At 49.8% G+C, this 22,679-nt stretch overlaps 1 protein-coding gene across 1 annotated transcript in view; it reads right to left on the bottom strand.

Annotated features, from left to right (window-relative positions):
* Positions 1-2,643: 2,643 nt before the first annotated feature.
* Cfap77 (cilia and flagella associated protein 77) overlaps positions 2,644-22,679 on the bottom strand; it is a 121,185-nt gene continuing 101,149 nt past the window's right edge. The window contains exon 6 of the mRNA XM_021195104.1: positions 2,644-2,766. Within this exon, the coding sequence (XP_021050763.1) occupies positions 2,644-2,766 (123 nt within the window). The remainder of the gene's footprint in view (positions 2,767-22,679) is intronic.

The raw sequence follows: 22,679 nt of genomic DNA on the forward strand, positions 1-22,679 counted from the left end.
TCACATGATTGCTATCCTATCTCCAGTCAGTGGGTACTATGCAGACAGCCCTGAACACCTACCAGGTGCCCAGCCCATGGCCTCTGGGATTTGGCTCTGAGGTCTGAGATCCCTGATGGCAGGGGTAGGGTCCCTCTGGAGGGAAGACAGACAGTAAGGCAGTGAAGAAACTCAAGTCGGGTCGTGGGCTACAGAGAATTCACACAGGCTAGTGTGAATTTACCTGGGGCTGTTGGAGGAGGGATTCAGGTAGATCTGAAAGACAAGGAAGAGTCAGGTGACAGCGTGGACCTTCAGTGCATCCGGCAGAGAAGAAAGCAGACTTTAAGCCTGAGGCAGAAGTGAGCATGCCCAGAGGGGAAACAGAAGGGCCAGAGATGGGAGGTAACTCAGGCCTCAGGTAGGAAGTCCCTACCTCAGGGTAGGTCCCACGCTGGGCTGGGCCTGGGGACCTCACCTGCTGGGTCTTGGCCTCTTCCTTCAGAAGCCACAGACTTTGAAAGTCTGCTCTAGAGCAAGACTTGTAAGGAGCTGGGAAGTGGGGTGCGGTGAGGGAGCCTACTGAACTGTTTGAGCTGGGAAGCAACTCAGATGCAGGGAGTAGAGCTCCAGCTCGAGCTTGAAAGACAGGGCTGCTGGGTTCTGCTTTGTGGGCAGCATCCATGGGATCCTGGTGAGTCCCATGCACCTAGTTTCTGTTTTGTTTTGTTTTGAGAGAGGACTTCGCTATATATATGCCTGGCTGTCCTGGAACTCACGGCGTAGACCAGGCTGGCCTCGAACTCACAGAGATCCTCTTGCTTGTGCCTCCTGAGTGCTGGGATTAAAGTCATGCACCACTATGGCTATGTTTTCTGAGACCATGTCCCACACAGCCCAAGGTTACTATGTTACCTTGGCCCTCGTGCCTCTCTGTCCAAGAGCTGGGGTATTAGGCGTAGGCCTCTATAATGGGTTTATGCCATGCTGGGGATGGAACCTGGGGCTTTGTGCATGCTGGGCAAGCACTCTACCAACTGAACTACCTCCCAGAGTCTTGTGGTGGGTTAGATGTGACAGATACAGGGACCTGAGCCAGGGAAGGTTTGAGCTTTAGTACTTGGGTGCATGGCGTCACTTATGACCTGGGAAGACTGAGGAGGAAGCAGGTTTGGGGGAAAACAGTTCTGTGTATGTGGGGTTGGTTAGAAAGAAATGAATGCCAAGCTCCTATCCAGGCATCAGCCAGGCAGAGGCACAGGTGAGTCCTGAGAACCTCAGGTTGCCTGGGGCTCAGTGGTGGCGTGACTAGGAATGGCCCCCACAGGCTCAGAGATTTGAATGCTTGGTCCTTAGGGAGTGGCACTTGGTCCTCAGGGAGTGGCACTTGGTCCTCAGGGATTAAGAGTTGTGGCCTTTTTGGAGGAAGTGTGTCACTGGGGGTGGGTTTTGGGGAGTCGAATGCTCAAATGAGGCCCACTGGCTCTCTCTTCTTGCTGCCTGTGAATTCTCAGCTCCTTCTCCAGCACCATGCTTGCCTGCATGTTACCATGCTTTCTGCCATGAAGATAATGGACTAAACCTCCCACCGTGTGAGCCAGCCCCAGTGAAATGCTTTCCTTTATAAGAGTTGCTGTGGTCATGGTGTCTCTTCACAGCAACAGAACAGTGACTAAGACAAGCTCTTGGAGCCTTGAAAACTGGCCCGAGGAAGGGCTCTGTGGACATGATGCCGAGGTTGGCTTACCTCGAAAGGTTCTGCGTAGCAACATCCACATTGCACTTCAGTTCATTCCTGTTACAGTGTGCTTTCAAATAAAGACTCAAGGAGAAGAGGGCAAGTCATCTTTTTATATTTAAAATAAATTCCTTTGTAATTTGTGGAGAGAAGCCAAAGACACGGGAGAAAGGTGTGATTCAAGGTACTAGAGATGCCCCACAGCTGGGACCTAGCCACCTGCCCAGCACAGGGCCTTCTCCTTTGGAGGGAGGCGCCACATCCAGGTTGCCTGAAGAAGTCCACGCTGGTCTGCCTGATTGACAGGGCCACAGCACTGAGGGCGGGGCCTGGCCCTGAGTAATCAACCGTCCCAGAGAGAGAATCCTGCCATGTCGAGACCCCAGTCATCCCCAGAAGGGCAATTAAAACTCATGTTTGGAATAAGAAATGAGTGCTTTCAAAGCCTGCTGGTGCTACACTTTCTGCAGGAAAAAACCAGGCACAGGCAGGGCTGGGAAACTGACTCTTAGCCTGGCCCTTTTTTTTTTTTTTTTAAAAGAGCTGCCTTGTATTTTTGGTTTATCGTGTAAAGTAAGACTTGCAAATTGGCAGAGTAGATCTCCTGGAAAAGGAGGAGGGGGTGAACATGGAAAGAGAAAAGGAAGGAGAGAGAAAGGGGGGAGGAGGAGAGGAAGAGGGGAAAGAGAATTTTGAGGAGGCTGGTAGTTTCTAGGCAGAGGAAAGCTGGGGGAAAGACAAGACTGGTGCTGTGTAACAAAAGGGTGAGAGGGGTCAGGGTTCTTATAAAGAAAAAAAGTAGGTCCCTGTGACAAAGGGCTGTGTCACAATGTAGGACTATCTTTCTGGAGTTGGCGGGGGGGAGAAAAACGAGTTCTTTGGGGTTTTTTTCTAGTGGATCTCAGAAGCTCCTCCTGTGGGGAGGACTAGGGGTGGGTGTAGTTGCCCATCCGCAGGGTGCCCTGGCGCACAGCATACTCTTCCTTGTGGGCTTTGAGGGCTCTCTGGCGATCAGCCTCAGTAGGGAAGGTAGCAAGGTGGGGAGCCACCTGTGGACAGAGGGAAAGGATGCTGATTGAGGGTCAGTCAACTGAGGCTTGGCCTGTGCTCCCACATCCCTCCCCAAGCCTCAGTCCTAGAGGAAGAATGAAAGGGGCTGTGAGTGGGGCAGGCAGGAAGTGGCAGCTCTAGCTCTGGCTTGGAGGAGCCAGGGCAAAGCAGCAGGGACAGTGGCTGCCATAGGTTCTTTTCAGATTATTTCTGAGAAAGATATATGTCGGTAGACATCTCCAGCAGTAACTGGAGCTAACACTCAGTAGGACTGGTAACCTTCACATGGCGACTGTCTACCATTAAAACCCCAAAAGATGACTCAGGAGGAAAAGATGTTTGCTGCCAAACCTGAGTGTGTGAGCTCATACACACACACACACACACACACACACACACACACACGGGGGCAGGCACATTCTGTCCTCCAAGACAACAATCTAATTTCTTCCCTCCTGTGGGGACAACATGATTTTCAAAATTACCAGAGCCACAGTTCTGGGATATGTTGCCTTACAATGCAGGGAAATAACAGAGGGCATGGGGAGTGCTGGGCACACGGCTCAGTACTTGCCCACCGTGAGAGATGCCCTGGGTCCCATTCCTGGTACCAAATAAAACCAGGCCTGCAATCCCAGTACTGGAGGCAGAAAAATCAGGAATTCAAGATCATCCTCAGCTACATAATAAGTTTAAAGCCAGCCTGGGCTACATGAGAAAGAGACACATTTAAGGACTATCATGGGACACTGGTGTGGCTCAGGGAGAGGATGTTGGCTTGTGTGAGACCATGGGTTCGTCCCCTGCCAGGCAAAGTACAATTTTTTAAAAAAGGGTTGATGTGCGCTGCAGAGATGGCTCAGCAGTTAAGAGCATCAGCTGCTCTTGCAGAGGTCCTGAGTTTAGTTCCTAGCACCGCCATGTTAGCTCACAAGCACGTGTAACTCCAGCTTCAGGGCATCTTTCTGACCTTCTTGGATACCAGGCACACATATGGTACTCAGATAAGTAAAACACTCATACATATAAAAACACAAATGTAAAATCTACAGCTCAAGCAAAGGCAAGCTGTTGTGACTCCGTTGTTGAGCTTGTCCCTCCCCTCTACAGAAACAGTGGCAAGTCGAGAACCTGTCTCTTCTGCTGCTGCCCCTGGACTGGTCCACTCCAGAGGCTGGGAGACCCTGTACATCAGCGTTTCTCTTTGGGATACCATAGGGCAGGAAGATGTAGGCTCTAGCTGACCACTGATAGCGTCTGTCCGTTCTCTCCCTCTCTCCCTCAGTCACGCCTATTGAACACAGCTCAGTATCAGACACAGACATAACACTGAGCCAGGAAGACCCACTCTTCTGGAAGGGTACTTCAGGCGAGCGACTGTCTCCCCACAACTTCCAGGGCACTTCTTTACAGTCAGGGAAAGTAGGTGTATTCGATGATAACAGCCTGAACCCAAGGTTTGGTGGGTCCAGAGGAAGGGCCTGGAGGAGAGACTTGAGGAGAGCTGTTGGAAGGACATGCAGGGCATTCCTAGGCAAAGAGAGGGAATGCCTGCAGACACAGCTCAATTATAGCTTAAGTTCAGGATGCGACGCGGTGCTGAGGTAGAGGACGACAGACACAGGTTTGTCTTGTCAGGAGCACTGGTGGCTTCGGGGCCGCAGACATGAGGTCCTCATCAAGAACCCAGGCCAATGTCGGCCTTGTAGGTGTGTGTCTGCGCCAGCAGCCTCTGTATGTGTGCGTAAGTATGTATGTGACTTATGGGCTAGCGCTTGCAGAATCCAGAAGAGCTTGTCAGATCCTCTGGGGCTGGAGTTGTAGGCGGTTGTGTGTTGCTGGTCCTCTCAAAGAACAGCAAGCTTTCTTAGCTGCCGGGGCACCGCTCCAGCCCCTTATTTTCTGTGATAAGGCCTCCCACCGAACCTGAAGCTCACAAAAATAGCAACAGCAGGGGTCTGCCTGCGTCTGAAGCCTCCCCTGGCCAGGACTAGGATGATAGACAGGCACCACCACAGCCAGCTCCGGGTCAGTGGTTCTGGAACACAAATGTGGCAACAGGCACCTTACTGACTGAGCCATGTTCTCAGCATCAGCCCACGGCCTTCATGTAGCAAAGGTAAGAGACCCAGGAAGGAGGGTAAAATGCCAGAGGGAAAGGAGAAGAAAGAACTTAGTGAGAAGCCTGGCTCGGGGCCCAGTCCTCAGAGCTGGGTCCGGGGCTGTCGTCACAGAGGGAACTGAGAGAACGGAGAAACCCTCTGCTCCCAGAAGACAGCTGGAGCTTCTCAGGAAAGTGGCTTAGTGTGTCTCTGGACCTTGGGTACCGCGCTGAGGGGTCATCCAGTGGCTCATTCTTAGGTCTCCCAGCAGGCATTATGATCAGAGGACTTCTGTCCCTGGTGGCTGGTTATCTGTCCAGCGCGCCTTTTGAAACATAAGCCGTTTTACTCCTCAGTGGCTTCAGTAGTAAAAGACATGACTTTACAAAATGTTTAACACTATGCAAAATAACCTTCCATTCTGTGACAGCATCTCTGAAAAATAATTTTCCTTCTTCCAGGAAGACTCTCCTGTGGGGTGTGGTGGCACACTCCTATAATCCAGTCACTGGGTAGGCTGAGGCAGGGGGAGCACAGGCCTGAGGCCAGCTGGGGAAATTAGTGAAACCTTGTTATTGTTATTATTGCTAAATGTTTGCTTATTCCTCTTTTGTGTTGTATGATGAGTGCCTTCCTTGCATACATGTGCAGCAGCACATGCATGTAGTACCCGTGGAAGGCCAGAAGAGGGGGTCAGATCCCCCTGAACTAGAGACATAGGTAGTTGTGAGCTGGGACCTGAACCCTGGTCCTCTGCAAGAGCAGCCGGTGCTTCTAATTTTAAAAAATATTATTTATTCTACGTGTGTAGGTGTTTTGCTTGCGTGTGTGTCTGTGCACCACAAACATGTGCCTGGTGATCTCAGGGGTCAGAAGAGGGCACTGGATCTCCTGGAACTGAGCTACAGAGCTGCCATATGGATGCTGGGAATAGACCCTGGGTCCTCTGGAAGATCAGCCAGTGCTCTTAATCACTGAGCTATCTCTCCAACAACTGAACCTTGTTTTAAAATAAGTAAGTATGGGTGGTGAGCCGGGTAAAGGGTAAAGGCACTCACTGCCAAGCCTGATGACCTGAGACCCATCCCTGACCCCACAGAAAGGTGAAATGTAGCAATTTCACAAAGCTGTCCTCTGACCCACACATCTCCATCCCACATATGCACAATAGTAAAATTTAAACCTCCATAACACTGAAAAATAAAAGATTTTGAAATCAAATAAAAAGATGTGGATGCAGCTGGGTATAGCTAGTCCCAACGCTCTGCTGCCAGCAGCAGTAGGAGAGGCCAGCCAGGACAGAAGATGGCTTCCTCAATTGCTCCCCAGTTTAGTTTTTAACAGGGTTTCTCACCAACCCAGAGCTCGATATATCAGGCTGGCTGGGTAGGGAGTTTAGTGATCCACCTGTCTCTACTCCCTCAGCAAAGAAGTTACAGGCACGTGCCACCATACCTGGCTTCTTGGTGTGTGTCCTGGGGATTCACGTTCAGGCTCATTCAGCAAGTGCTTAAGCCACTGAGATTGTCTCCCCATGCCTGATTAGTACTTTTGTTTGTTGGTTTGTTTTTACGTGTGTGCGTGCGTGTGTGTGTGTGTGTTCTTGTGTGTACATGCATGCATGGTGTGATGGTGTGAGGGTGAGGACAGCTTCTGGTATTGGTCTTTAGGTGTTTCCCACCTTCTGTTTGATACAAGGTCTGTCACAGGCCCAGATGATCGCTCTCAGAGGCCAAGCCTGCTGACTCCAGCTTCTAGGAGATCCACTCATCTCTGCCTCTTACCTTACCATCACCTCAAGTATCACACATGTGTCTTGGAAGTCTGAGGCAAATATCTTTACCAGCTAAGCCATTTCTCTACCCCTGACATTTTTTAAGTGATAGAACACACAGAGGAGGCCTTGAAAGAGGTTAAAGTGCTGGACCTTGGCCCAGAAATGCCAGGAGCCACCAGAGCCTAGAGGAGCGCCTCCTCGAAACCTTTGGAAGGAGCCATGCCTTAGCTTTAGCTTTCCATTCTCCAGAACTGTGAGAGAATACATTTCTATTGTTTAGTCCCCTTGCTTAGGGTGATTTGTGTAGGAGCCTCAAGGCAGACCTGGGCACTCCTGCAGGAGATGGGAGCCCCGTGGAACTGTTTAGCTGACTCACAGACTACAAGAGAAGTTCTAGTAGAAATGTTCTTTTGTGGGGCCTGGGGAGATAGCACAATCGATGTACTAGCTACTTTTGACTGTCAACTTGACATAATCAAGAAATCACTTGGGGAAAAAAAGCCTCATAAGGGAATTGTCTAGATCAGTGTGGTCTGGGGAGACTAATTGATGTGGGAAGATCCAGGCCACTGTGGGCAGAACCATTCCCTAGAAAGGGGGGGGGGTTCCTGAACTGTGTAAGTGGAGAGAGTAAGCGGAGCACTAACAAGCATGTTCTCATTCTCTCTCCTCTTGACTGTGAACGTGACCAGCTGCTTCAAGTTCCTGCCTCAATTTCTCTGCAATGATGAACTGTCACCTGGAGCTGTGAGCTAAAATTCTATCTCCCTTAAAATTGGTCTTGTCAGGGTATTTAATCACACCATAGAAATGAAACTCCACAGTTAGTAAGGCGTTTGCCTTGCAAGCATAAAGATCTGAGTTTGCTCCGCAGCACCTACATACAAGCCATTATATACATGTCTGTAATCCCAGGGCTAGAGAGAAAGAGACAGGATCTGGGGCTGACAGTCTAGCCAGCCTACTTGGTGAACCCCAATGTGAGACCTGTCTGAAAACTTTTGGTGAATAGATACTGGAGAGGTGGCCCAGCACTTAAGGGTAGACACCTGCAGCCCTTGCAGAGGACCATGGGCTTGCCTCCTAGTGCCACATGACAGTCCATAACCAACTGTAACTCCAACTCCAGGGGATCCACATGTCCTTTGCTGGCATCCAAGGGTACAGCATATATGTGGTGCACTTACATACACATAGGCAAAATACTTATGTACATAAAATAAAAAACCAAGGTGAGTGCTGCCTAAGGAGACAGGACCCCAGATGTTGACCTCTGGCCTACACACACACACACACATGTTCATTTTGCACATGCTATTTACCAAACAATCTCACTAAAGCAGATATGTGCATCAATCCATCCATCTGGAATACATTTACTACGCACCAACTGTCTTCTGTGATAGTTAAACTCTTATCTTTTGGTTATTGTTGTTTTTAGTTTAGTTTTCTTTCTTTTTTTTTGAGACAGGTTCTCTCTACATAGCCCTGACTGCCTTTGCAGACAAGGCTGGCCTCAAACTCCTAGAGATCCGCCTGCCTCTGCCTCCCAGTGCTGGGATTAAAGGTGTGCGCCATGCTCAGCTAAGTTCACATTTCTTACCTGTCATCAGTCCGTTCTCCATTTGTCATGGGCTTTCTTCCTGACTGGGTGTTTGGGCTGTGGGGAGTCCTTTTCAGAGACTGCGTGGGCATCCCTCACCTGCTCTGTTGTCCCACAGACACAGTTAGCACTGGGCTAACTGTGGGGCAAGCCACAAGCGCACCACTGTAGGACAGCCTCTGTGCTGGGATCACTTGCAGGGGAAGCTGGGGCAGCTGTGCACATGCAGCACTAGGTTCTTTGAGGCATGATCTTCTTTCGGCATGAGGTGTGGTACTGGAGACGTGGTTAAACAGGACAGACCCAATACAGAGGCAAGTGGGCCCATTAAAAAGGATGCAATTCATGTGGCCTCAGGTGGTCAGTGAAGGTGGACCTGGGAGTATTGGGAGGGGAAGGTAGGCTCTAGAGGGAAGGAGTGTCAGCAGAGGTAAGAGGGACTGTACACCTCCTGGGCTTCGAGTCATCTGAGAAGTGAGACTCGGGATCTGCTTAGTGGCCAACTCGTTGACTCACCTAGAAGCCAACTCAAGGAAGTAGGCCTCCAGAAAGAGGGGGAGGGTGACTGGGGGTGTGGCTCAGCTGGTAGAGTGCTTACCTAGTATACATGAGGTCCGGGGTCCCCTAACGGTGCACACACTGAGCATGGTGGCACACCCCTGTGCACCCTAGCACTGCGGCGGGGGGAGGCGGAGGCAGGAGGATCAGAGGTTTGAGGTAGGCTTTGGGGCTAAGCTCCTGTCTCCTGCCACAGCTCCCGACAGAGGAGTCACTTGCCGCCCTGGAGGGCCCATTAAGCATCAGCCTGAGCGTCCCTGCATGGTCATGACCGTGAGACCCCGTGGAGCCGATGATGAGGAGACGCGGAGTAAGGAATTCCTTCTGAGATGCTTCTAAATTAAGCCATCCACAGTCTGTCTCCGCCTGGAGCTAAGACATTGTAATGGCTTTGGCAGGAGACAGCTTTGCTGAGAGGAGCTCTGAGCCACTCTGAGGTCAATGCAGGTAAATAAAAGGCATGCCCATAGCAGCTAGCTAGCAGTCCAAGGAACACTCCAAACCAGTAATCCTACCGCAGTCAACAAAGGGGTGGCCCTACTTAAAGGCGGGGCACTGCATAAATCTATACATTTTTCAAAGATGAACCTGAGAGTCTGCTCCACAGTGCCCTAGAGACACCACAGAGGAAGACAGGACAAGTCCTGCCCACACTGCCCAGCGGCACAGTTGCTAAGCACGCAACTGCTGAATTACAGTTTACACCAGAGCTGTTAAATGAGATCTGGGACAGGAGAATCTAACTTTATGGGGATAGGCAGAATCTCTAGAGAGGATGAGAAGTTGCTCAGGGGAAGGAAGAAGAGAAATATCCCAGACAGGAGGGATTAACCTAAGGTTTGAAGTGGGAGGAATTTGGGCAAATTAGAGAAAATGAAAGCAAGCCAAGTGTGGCCTGGGTCAGTGAGCCCAAGCAGGGAGCTGATGGGAGATGCCAGGATAGATTTATCCCCAGTGTGCCTAGGGGTCACCATCCCCTCACGGGCCAGGTCCTTTGTTCCCAGCAGCTGGATTGAATAAAAGGATCTCAGAAATTTGGAGCTGGCAGAGACTTTGTGAATCCACAGCTAAAGAATGCCCAGCCCAGAAGCAGAAAGCAATCTCTGAGTCTGCAGTTAGCAAGGGGAGAGCTGGGCTAGAGCAGCCCGGCCCCTGCCCCCGCCACCCCCCCCACCTCCCACCATGTCCTGCTTCTCCGGGCTCCACCCAAAAGCACCCATTCCCTTCTAACAGACTTCACTCTGGGTGCCTGCCCTTCCTGTGCTGTTGATGGTTGCTCTTAGCATCACTGTTTTTATTCTTCCTGCTCCTGTGAGTTCACTGTTGTTCCTTTCCTTAGCTCCCACAGTTGCCCACTTAGCCAACTACCCTTGCACTGGAAGGTTTTTTTATTCTCAGCGCTCCATCAACAACATCAGCAGCTCTTTCCCTCTAAAGTCTCTTTTAGCTCCTCTTGCAAATTTTGACTATTTTGACCATTCCCTTTTTAAAAAATGTTTTTGAAACTGTAATTGCGTTCTCCCCTCCATTCCAGTCATTCTCTTTTAACGCTGCCCCTCCCCCCAGTCCCTAACCCAGGCTAGCCTTGAATTCGCATTATAGTTGAGGATGACATTGGATGTCTGATTCTCCTGACCTAGAGGTGCTGAGTTCAATTCCCAGCAACCACATGGTGGCTCACAACCATCTGTAATGGGATCTGATGCCCTCTTCTGATGTATCTGAAGACAACAACAGTGTACTCATTGTACTGGCTAGCTTTGTGTCAACTTGACACAGCTGGAGTTATCACAGAGAAAGGAGCTTTAGTTGGGGAAATGCCCCCATGAGATCCAGCTGTGGGGCATTTCCTCAATTAGTGATCAAGGGGGAGAGGCCCCTTGTGGGTGGGGCCATCTCTGGGCTGGTAGTCTTGGATTCTATAAGAGAGCAGGCTGAACAAGCCAATGGAAGCAAGCCAGTAAGTAACATCCCTCCATGGCTTCTGCATCAGCTCCTGCTTCCTGACCTGCTTGAGTTCCAGTCCTGCATCCATTGGTGATCAAAAGCAGTATGGAAGTGTAAGCCAAATAAACCCTTTCCTCCCCAGCTTGCTTCTTGGTCATGATGTTTGTGCAGGAATAGAAACCCTGACTAAGACACTCATATACCTAAAATAAACAAATAAATCTTAAAAAAAAAAAAACAAACGTTTTCCCCTAGGGCCAAGTTTACTCTGTAAGAGAGTATGTATTACAGACACGCAGACTTGAGAATCGTCTTGTGGAAGAGATTTGGATGCAGAGTCACAAAGATGAAGTGGAGCTGGCCAGGGAAAGGAATGTGTCCTGTGATGATGGACTCACGGGTGGAAGACATGAACAGGCGGCTGCCAGAGTGGAGGTGTCCATTGCCAACAGATGCAGGCACATGGGATCTGAAAGTGAGGGGGTGGGGGTGGGCACAGCACTCCAGGCCCATAAGGTCAGCGCTGACAACGCCTATGTGCTGGTTGGTTCCAGTGAGGACTACTGTTAATCCCAGGACTGGGAAGCAGAGATGTGTTTGAGACCAGTCTGTGCAGATTCCCAGCTGCCACACAAAAGCCAGGGGCAATGGTAAGTGCCTGTGATCCCAGCACGAAGAGGTGGGCACTCACTGTCTAGTCAGTCTAGCCGAAACGGTGAGCTCTGGGTCCAACAAGAGACAGACTCAGAATAAGGTAAAAAAGGAGCAGCAGCAGAAGTTAATCTCCAGGCTCCCTACAGGTTCACGCACAGACACAGGGGAGTGTGTGCCCCCTACACCCGGTTTACAACACACACACTGTAGAGAGAATCTCTTATAAGCATCACCTGTCAATAATAAAATAAAATAAAATAAGAAAGGCTGATGGCCAATGAGATGAGGCAGGAAATAGGAGGTGGGACACTGACAGTAAGAGAAAGGATTCTGGGAAATGGGGAGAGACTAAAAGGAAGACGTGAAGCAGGACTGAAGGAAAGGTAACTGACCTTGTAGAAGACACAGGATAGTTTGAATGGGTTAAATAAGTTACGCACTACTAGCCAGGGAATAAGTCAAGGCATTTATTAATAAATAGTCTCAGAGATGTCATTCTGGGAGTAGGAGCTGGGGAGGAAAGCATCATTATTTTTACAGCACATGCACACACACATGCACCCACACATGCATATAAGCATGCACGCACACACACATGTACGTAAGCACATGCACATGAACACAAACTTTCTGCCAGTGGGACAGTTTTTTACGTTACATGGGAACCTAGAGAGACTTTTCAGAATGTCCTTTAAGAATTATAGATGAGGTATATGTAACATGGTAACATGGAATGAACACTGCAATCCAGAACACATCTCCTTGACAGGGATCAAGCCAATGGACTGAGGCAGTGGACACTCCAGAGAGGCCCTTTCGCGGCAGCAACCCTCACCCTGTACGGCTCGTTAAGTCCCAGTGAATTAAAATCAAAGAAAGCCAAGCTTTCAGCTCATCATGGCCCCACCCACACTGCTAGCAGCCACCATGTAGGTAGGACTCTCCAGAACCACACCGCTCTAGATTTATCTGAATCAACAGGTAGACACTTCAAAGCCGTGACGGCGTATGGGAATCATCCCAGAAAATGGCTAAAGACTAGAACACAGGCAGGATACCATTTAAAAATTATTTTTATTTTATGCATATGGGGTTTAATTTTGCTTGCATGTATATCTGTGTGTCATGTGTCCATGCAGAGCTGGCATGGGCCAGAAGGAGGTGTCAGATCTCTGGAACTGGAGTTGTAAACCACCACGTGGGTGCTGGGAATCGAACCCAGGTCCTCTAGAAGAGCAGCCAGTGCTCTTACGGGATGAGCCATCTCTCCAGACCCACTTTTATACATCCTTCCTATGAATGACAGAAGACATATAAGGACTTGAAGTATCAGTCCAGTGCATATGGCCCGGGACTGATCGGCCAGCCTGGGTGTACCTGCTCAAGGTCAAGGGCAGATACCATTTGGCTTTCTCCTCTTTTTTGCATTTTCCACATTTCTTCATCTTGAGCCTCTGCTACAGATGGGGGGTTTAGGTTGTCATAGCAGAGTCCTCCAGGGACCAGGGCAGCAGTGATTGACCATAAGCTCCAAAATGGAGGCTTACAGCTGTTTGGATAACTGTGCCAGAGTTGAAGTGGGGGTGGTGTGTGGTACATGCACGCCCCTCCCACGCTTGCAATGGCCAGGAAAACTCAGCCCCAAGACCGTGCATGCGCCCAGGTCAAGCAACTTTTCCACCGAGCTCAGGAGAGTCCCAGGCTCTGACGTATACCCAATGCCGACACTTGACATACCCTGTGACACTTCGCTCCTCGCCCTAACCACACTTGGTCTCCAAACCAGACAACCAGCTTTCCAGAGACAGGTCAGAAGCCTGATAAGGTGAAGAGAGGTTTGAAGGAAAAATAGCCAGAGTAAGAAAAAAAGAAAGAAAGAATGACAGCCACCAAGGAGCTCAGGGTGGGGGTGACAGCCACCAAGGAGCTCAGGGTGGGGGTGACAGCCACCAAGGTTTAGTTTCTTAAATGACAACTGTGCAGTGACTGGGAGAGAGACCCTGCTGTAAAGATTGAGGGGCTGTCTGCTCTAATGAGAGGCACTTGGAAATTATGGATCAGTCCCAGGCCAGTAATTTCTGTCAAGTTCGGGGCAGCTGGAGGTCAGAGGCCCCAGCAGAACACTAGTCCGGGCAAGACCTCTTTGGTGAACAGAGTGGAGTCTCCCCTCTGATGTAGCAGGTTGTGGTTTAAGTAATTAATGAGGAGAACAAACTCTCCTGAGACATCTGGTCCCCTAAATTGTTATTCTGCTACTGGCTCCAAAAATAGACCGAGCAAGGACACAGAATCCGACCCTCCCTGCTGACACACGCTGGGGCTTCAAAGAACATCCGACAACTGTGCAGGCAAATTTCCTGCTTCCCCACAAGGGTTCTGTTCAGCTCGGAGCCACGCTAGTCCTGACTCACGGTGGGAAAGGGGTTGGGGGCTTGGGGGAGGGACCCTCCTCACTCCACAACAGTGGGGACTGAAGTGCAGAGAGACAAAGACTTTGCAAGCCTGGAGAGAAAGCCAGGTCTGTGCCTACCGACTCACAAGGCCAGGAGACCTCATGGGCCTTTGTGCCTCTGAAAACGAGACTCTGGGGTCACAGAGACGGTCAGTCAGTGCCTGCAAGCATGAGACTTGAAGTCCATCCCCAGCACCCACATAAAAGTTGGGTGTGGCAACACTCTCCTGGAATCCCACACTGAGGAGGTCCCTGGCATTCATTGGCCAAGCTGTTTGGCGGAATCACTGAGCTCCGGGCTCAGAGAGATGCTGCCTCAGATAAGGTGGAGGACAGTGAGAGCTGCCTCTGCAGTGAGAGTGACTTCTGGCACCCATGGTACAGATGGAAGTAGAAAACTGAGTCCACAAAGTGGTCCTTTGACCTCCTCAGTTGTGTCATGGCCCTCGAACCCACACGTGGTCATCACACATGCATGTGCACACACACAATAATAAATGAATAATATTAAGAAAGTAGAGTTGGGGAACAAAGGGAAAGGATGAGAGGTGGCAGAAGAAGGCAAGGATCTTAACCTCTGGCTTCCATATTCACATGCACACACTGTGTGAGAATCTACCAGTATCTCTCCATCATGCCGTAGGCGTGGCTACAGCCAGTCTGCAACAGCTGAAAACAAAATTCTACAATAAAGCTACTCCTGGTGGAGGTGGATAATACTATAGCAGCCTCAGTCACATGGTAGGGTATGTGCCTGAACTTCCCACAGACTCCAGGTCAGGCCGAGCTGGCCCTCTAGCCACAGGCGTACTGTGTAAGTGAGATCTGAGGGCACACCAGACTCTGGCCATCAGAGGTCAGCCAGCAGCCTGCTCTGGCCTCCATAGGACAGAGCCTACACAATAACTGCTCCTCAAACCCACAGGAGCTCCTTGTTTATTTGTTTCAAGAAATTTGAAGGGCTTAGAAGATAGCGTAGGCTGCAGTTCACTCCCCAGAACCCATGGTTTTGTTCTTGTTTTTAAAGCCAGGAATGGCACACACACACTTAAAATGCCAGCAATGGGGAAGCCAGACAGCTATATCCTGGGGCATGCTAACCAGTAAATCTAGCCAAATTGCTGAGTTATAGGTCAATGAGAGATGCTGTCTTAAAAGGAAAAGGAAAAAAGAAAAGGAAAGGAAAGTGGGCAGTGCCTGAAGAAAACATGCAAGGTTGTCATCTTCTGTTCTCTACAGGCACTCGTACACGTGTGTGTGTGTGTGTGTGTGTGTGTGTGTGTGTGTGTGCACAGCTCCTCACTGATGTGCATGCGCACAGACACACACACAGACACACAGACAGACACACAGACACACAGACACACACACACACACACTGGGGCAGGACCTGACTCTTTCCTTAGCATAAGTGTAGACATCAACTTTCTGGGCATGTTCATAGGTTATAGGCCATTGCCTCAATTTCAGCCCATCCCCAGAATCATCTGGTCCAATAAACAGTCACCCTCCAGCCTCTGTAGTCACCATCAGCTTCCTGTCCCTATGGATTGGCACAGTTTTTAGTTTAGACAGCTGTGGTTCTTGTCTATCTACTGGCATGGTGTTCTCAAAGTCTGCCAGGGTTGATGGAAAGACCCCATTTCTTATGACTGAGCCATGCTTCCTTGCATGCGCAGTCTGTATTTTCTTTACTTGTGTATTAACCGATGGGTGCTTGAGCCATGTATGTATGTATGTATGCATGCATGTATGTTCATGGATGTTGTTAGGAATGTCTGAGTACAAGTCTCTGGATGGCTGCATGTTTGCATCCCTTGGTTATATATGGTAAGAACAGAACCGTTGTGCCCTGTGGGACAGTCATAGTGAACTACCAAAGTGTTTTTGCAAAAGTGGGGTGGGCTGAGGCGGGGCGTTTATTTCCCCCAGCAACACATGGGCGGGCACTCTGGTTTCTTCCCAGTCTTGCCAACATGTATATTGTCTCTTTCATTGTAGCCACACTTGTGAGTGCCAGGGTAGCCCTGATGCTTTCTTTGCCTCACATTTCCCCAGTGGCCAGTGATGCTGGGCATCTTGGGTGCTGACTGGCATCTGGATGGCATCTTTAGGGATTGTCTGCTCATGTTGAAGTTGGGGCATTTATCTTTTTATTATCAAGTTACCCAAGTACTTCATATATCCATATGCAAGTCTAGAAAAGACTTGATCTTCTGGCCCCAACTCTCATCATATAGCCAAGAGTAACCTTGAACCTCTGACCTCAGTGTATGCACCACCAACCCCATTCTCTTTTCATTATCTTGACATAGTATGTGGAGCACAAACATTCTTATGCTTTTAATCTTAGCCAAAAAGCCAAGAAGTGAGAACACTTGAAACCCAGTTTATCTGGGTTTTTTTGTTTTTGTTTTTTAGCGAGTTGTATTTTAATTCCTTTTGCATAAAGAATCATCTTGATGGGACATTTAAAGAAAGAATTTAGGAATACAACTACTTAAGATTTTTTTTTTCCAGGTTTTTCGAGACAGGGTTTCTCTGTATAGCCCTGGCTGTCCTGGAACTCACTCTGTAGACCAGGCTGGCCTCGAACTCAGAGATCTGCCTGCCTCTGCCTCCTAGTGCTGGGACTAAAAGTGCATGACACCATCACCTGCTTTAAATGAGCCATTTAAAAAAATGGATCTGCCTTTAAAACTGTTACAGTCTTGAGCAGGCATTGGAGCCAGGGTGGAAAAGCTGTGGCCATATTCCGTGGGCACTGAGTTCCCCTGGGGAGGTCTCTCATGCAGCCTCCATCCACCCCAAGCCTCAGTGTGGTCCTTCCTCCCAGCATCTGGTCCAGCGAGGCTCTCTCTTGAGTCTCCACCACGGTCTCCCTCCACCCAAACCCCAGAGCCATACATCATCTTGGACTTGAATCTTTCCTGGTCTTTGAACCACCTTAGCCCAGAAAGAATGTCACACTGGAAGATGCCACGTTGGTGTTGTGTGTGTGTGTGTGTGTCAGAGACCCCTTTTCTGCCCCATTTCTGTCTCTACCTCAAGCCCCCCATGTAACACATGCACACACACACAAGCACACATACTTGCACACACACCCTGGGATGCAAATGATAACCACCCACCCATCACTGTGAAGCTTGACAGAAAATAATGAGAGACACTAAATCTTTTATAAGGTCAACACTCGCCTTAGCCGAGCAGCTGTCAAACAAGAAAAGAATTTAGCGCCGGAGCCACGAAACTTCCATCGGCTCATTAAACCCAACAGGGCCTGGGCCTGGCGTGGCAGAGGAGACGAGGGGCCTTCCGTTTTGTGTCAGTAATTTGCGGTGGAGGAGGCAGAAGAAACAGCCAGCGCCAAAGGGGCCTGGGGGGCGACTGGGGAATCGTTAGCGCGCCAGGATCGGCCGCAGCTCCTAATTGGAAGCATTGGGCATTATCAACGGAGGATTTGCCTCAGCTCCCTGACAGCTCGTGGGCCCAAAATGATCGCCCACTTGTCAGCGTAAAAGACCATTAAAAACAAACCGTTTTGATTTAATTGGAGGCGGTGCACTGTGGGACCAGGTGAAGAGGCGCAGCAATCGCCTCACCCTGGCTGTACCCCTGCTCCCTCTGCGAGCCAGGCCAGGCCCAGGAGCCAACGTGGTGTGTGTGTGTGTGTGTGTGTGTGTGTGTGTGTGTGTTCACACAGACTTTCAAAAACTGTCTGAGAAAGGAGTGAATGGGAGACAGACAGAACTTCACAGCAGCAGGGAGGTCTTTCAATGGCTTGTCAATAAACACAGCGAGAAGCTGAGCTGCTAAGAAGGGGGAATCCCCCTTTGCAGGATATCCTTTGGCTCTATTCTTTTAGGAGAAGTGTCCCCAGGCTTCTAGCCACAGGAGATTTAGCCAACCAACAAGCAATGGGATAACCCAGGGGGTACCCCAAGCTCAGCTGTGGCTTGCACACCCCTTCAGAATACCAGAACATAGAGGGTCATGCTTGCCTATCTAGAAAAGTTAGGACAGGAGATGTCCTGGACCTTTCTGAGGACCCTCTGTAAATGAGACAGTCCCAGGGACCTGGGCTATCTCAACAGCATCCCCTTGGGATAGACCATGGCATGCTAAGGACATGTAGTCAGTAGTCCTATGTGGTCCTTGTAAACAGCCAGTCACAGAAATGCTGCTGCCTATGTACCTGTTGGCTTCTCTGACTAATGAAGGGACATCCAGGCACCCAGAGCATTGGTCAGGAGAGGATTTGTGAGTGGAGTCACCCTGAAGCCAGAGCCCATGGGCGTGGTGTGTTGCCTCTCAGAACCACGCACACCACAGGTACTTGATAAATACTAACTGGCTCTCGGCAGGTCTTGAAGAGCAGAGGTGCATTAATCTCACTCCCTCTTACAAAGTGTGGTCTCATTTGTTGTTTAGAGCTTCTTCGACGAGACAACCCATGCAGCAGGCACACGCAGCACTGCAGAGGTGTGCTAGGGAGAGCCAGGGAGGCCCTGAGCCGATCCCTTCCCAGACACTCCAGCTCATTTTGATGAAGGATCAAATGGGAGGAGACACTGGATCCCTGACGAGCTTCAAACTCCAGAGCTCCAAATTTTGCTGCTGAATTTGGTCAATGGGGATTCCTTAATTACTTTCTCTGGAAATTTCCTGGGTAGTTCTTTCTCAGGTGGTTTTCTGAGCGCACAGTTCCTCGGTTGACGGAGTCTTTGATTTTGTGCTCGATTGTAAATTAAGTCCTTTGCTGTCCCGCTCATATGGAGCCTCCCTGCACCTAATTGAGTATTCATATAGGCTGTTGAGCAGCTCCTGCAACACTGCTAGGGCAGCCAGGGCGTCTCTCAGATGACTGGCATCTCAGCCTGTGGGTGTGGGGCTTGATGTTGTTCTGTCTCGTAGTGAAATAATGATCAGGAACATTCTTCTACTGTCTTTTAAGAAGACTAGAACTTTCCCATGGTCAATGATGCTAACCATGTCATGCCATCTAGATAGGAAGAATGTCAACACCATGTTCTGGACAGTGTTCTAGGGAAAATGTCTACCATTAAGTAGGGGAAATGTAACCACTGAGTGTGTTCAGTAGACATTTAATGAATATTTGCTATAGAAACAAAAGGAAAAATGATGGATGCACGGATACATGGAATACATGGAATGGATATATGGATGGACAGATGAATGGATGTATGAATGGATGGGTGAATGGATACCAGGGTCCATGGATGGATGGATAGATGGATGGATGGATGAATAGACGGATGGATGGATAGACGGATGGATGGATAGACGGATGGATGAATGAATTAGGAACCTGAAGTGAAACAACAGAGCCCTTAGAAATCCATCTGCTTTGCTCAATAAATTCTAAGTGCAAGAAGGTATTTCATTTTCTCCAATATCTTTACCATGTCTCCTTCCAGGTGACTTGAAGGTCCACAATGGGTTGCATATGAGGGGAAATAAGATATTCCAGGGCTATGTGAAGCAGATCCAGCCTGGAGTGAAATTCAGATGTTCTGGGGCCCCTGACTGAACACTTCCTAACTCTTGCTTGGGGTCTGCTATGTGGGACACAAAGGAATTTCACACCAACCACACTTTTCCACAACTGGACAGACAGCGTATTATTGGTAGGAATGTAAGTGCCAGGGCCGATGGAGCTGACTTCTAACCTGGCTCTATCACTTGTTAGCTGTGTGGCCAGGAACCTTAGTTCCTCACATACAAAGTCAGCGGCACATGGTCCATCCTTCCTGTGGGGTCATTGTCAGGTTTATGACTTGGTATCTGGCACCTGGCCCTGGCATTCAAGGCAGAGTGGCTGCTACTATTGTTACCACAAAGTGGTTCACAAACCCAGCAGTGCCGCTCCTGGGTACTCCCCAGCGGGAGTTTTCCCCACAGGGAATGAGTCAGGGGGCATCTGTCGAACATCTTCATCCATAGCTTTATTCGAAAATGTGCAGAAGAACATTCAGACTAACAAATCATGACAGGGGTGAAAGACATTGCTGAGGGCCAGAGGCCACAGTCTGGGTGGGTCCCTATTGTCACAAGGCAGGGCTCTACCTCCCACACTCAAGAGTTCTGCCCCTAAGAGCAGTCAAGAACCTGGCAGCTGTGGGAAAGTAACTGCCTTGGGAAATTTGCAAAGCTGTCATGTTCAAGGGGGAGCCAGGGATTCAGGGGGCTTCAGGAGCCAGAAATATAACCAGGAGGTGGGAGGCGGGAGGAGACAGATTTGCATTGAACTCGAGAAAGAAGTTGCCAAGGACGGATGGGTCCCTTCAAGTCACAGTGAAAGCCCAGTGAGGTGGTATTGGAGGCAGGACCTTGGGAGGCGATTAGGTCACATGAGGTTGTGAACAGGAGCATCAATGATAACACAGGTGGCCATCTAAGGACAGCCCCATCTCTCTCTCCCCCTCCCCCTCCATATTCCTCATATTAGGCACAGCAGCAAGGCGTGCTCATCAGAACCTGCCTGTACTGCAGACTGAATTTCTAGCCTTCAACACCAGACAGCCATATCTGCTGCTGAGGCTGCCCAGCCTGGGCTGTTCTGTGATAGCAGCCCTGAGCAGGTTGGTCCAGCCTGGGGTACTATGTGATAGCGGGCCCCACGCAGGCTGCTCCAGCCCTGGGGTATTCTGTGATAGCAGACTGGTCCTTAGGTCCTGTCGCCAGCAGGTCTGATTCCCCTTGGAGGGCCCAGCTTGCTGCACAGCACATGTATGAACGATCACCCACCTGCCCCAGTAAATATATAGCCCAATTACCAAGCAGAGGTGTTGACCTCCACCCAGAGTGCTTCAGTAACTACTTGCCAAAAGTATAAGTCTAGAGATTGTCCCACATCAGCTGTATCAGATCCTAAATCTTTATTTGAGCGCCAGGTCTATGCTAGAGAGTACCTTACTCATGGGAGAAGATGCCAACGCCTAACATAGACTGGACATTGTGGTGCTGCTTCACTGTTCTCTGGCGGGGCACTGGCCAAGTGCTTTCTATATACTCATTCTTCCTAATGGCTGTGCTCACATTGCAGTGTGGGGGCAGCCATGAGGCAAGCCAAGCCATAGAGCGGACCTTCGGACCTTCGGCTCCTCAGCCTGCAAATTTGAGCCATTTACCACAATTGTGTCTGCTTCCCACTTGTAACACAGCATTCTGAGTCTTGCATCAATGGTCTCTTTCGTCTTTGGCCTCGGGGCCAAACTGCAATTTAAAAGATGTCAAAGGTTTTATCAAAGTTTAATGGCTTTGAGGGCAGTGGGAAGTTTACAGCAAGGACTTAAATCAGTAGAAGCTGGCCACGACCCTCTGGACACCTATCAAAGCCTTTCTCTCTCCTTCCCCCTCCCCAGGCCCTGCAGTTAGCACCGCTGACCTCAGCTTCAGCCCTTCCGCCCAAATCAGCTCTTCCCGAGCCTGACCCTGGAGGTTGCCAGTCAAAGTCCACGTCTCTACTGGGCACCTCCCTGGCTATTAACCTGGCATGTGACTGTGAGCCTTTGAGCCTGGGTTCCCCATCACCAAGGCCAGGGACTCTCTCATGCCACTGGGTCACAGAGAGAGTGCCATGAAATGGGACAATTCACAGAGGCACAGAGGCTGGTACGAGGTGTGGGTGGGCCAAGGACATGGCTGTCACTGTCACTGCCCCGGTGTTTTCCGTTACTCCCCCACCCCCACTTGCTTCCATCCACGAGTCTTTGGTTAAACCACCCACGATTGCTTGTGTTGCTCTAAAACAGTTTCCCTGATGCCTTTGAATAGAGGAAAGGAGATGGCCGCATTGTCCCCTAGCCTCCCCCCCCAGGCTGTTCTCTGATGCCCTTGTAGACACATCTTCTCTATGGAAAGCCCATGAAGGTACGCTTGCTCTGGTAACAGCTGCATGTGCCTCACATGCTTATCCACAGGTGCCAGCTCTGTCCTACTCATCATGGAATGCCATTTACCTGCTAGAACCCAACCACCATGGGCGTCAGAGCAGCAGTGACCGTTTCACCAGCCACTTTGGTGTTGGCTGACAGGAGGTGACAAGCAGGACATGGAGGAAGATATTTTAGAAAGGGCAGGCTCCTCCCTAAGTCATAGGGTCCAACTTAACTTAGGGAACATTGAGTCTCTTGGAGATGAGCTAAAAGAAGATGCTGCGAAACTTGAGTCCTCCCTCGTTCCCCATTGGGAGGTTAGAGAGCTGCACTTGGGCTGGCGAGGAAGCTTAGCTTGCCTGGCATAGGTGAAGGCATGGGTTCAAGACCCAGCACTGCATAAAGCTATAGTGAGGCAAACCTATAACCCCAGGGCCCAGGAGACCAAGGCAGGAAGATTGAGAGTTCAAGGCTAGGAGCTGGAGAGACAGCTCAGCAGTTAACGCTTGCTGCTCTTAAGTCCGAGTTGAGTTCTCAGTAACCTTATCTGGCTCGTACCTGCTCAGGGGACCTGATGTCTTTAGTCTCCACAGGCACCTATACTCACACGTATAGACATAACCACACAGCATACCCTTAATTAAAAATAAGCATTTGAGGCCAATCTGGGATGCATGAGTCCCTGTCTCAAGAAAAAAGAAAAAAGAAGAGAAGCGAAACAAATATTAATAGTGATAAATAAGCTATCTGTATTTTCTGGTTGGTCTCTTCTCTCTCTTCTCTTCTCTTCTCTTCTCTTCTCTTCTCTTCTCTTCTCTTCTCTCTCTTCTCTTCTCTTCTCTTCTCTTCTCTTCTCTTCTCTTCTCTTCTCTTCTCTTCTCCCCTCCCCTTCTTCTCTCCCCTCTTCTCCTCTCCCCTCCT

The sequence above is a fragment of the Mus pahari genome, chromosome 3, assembly GCF_900095145.1.
Source record: "Mus pahari chromosome 3, PAHARI_EIJ_v1.1, whole genome shotgun sequence".
NCBI classification, from domain to species: domain Eukaryota; kingdom Metazoa; phylum Chordata; class Mammalia; order Rodentia; family Muridae; genus Mus; species Mus pahari.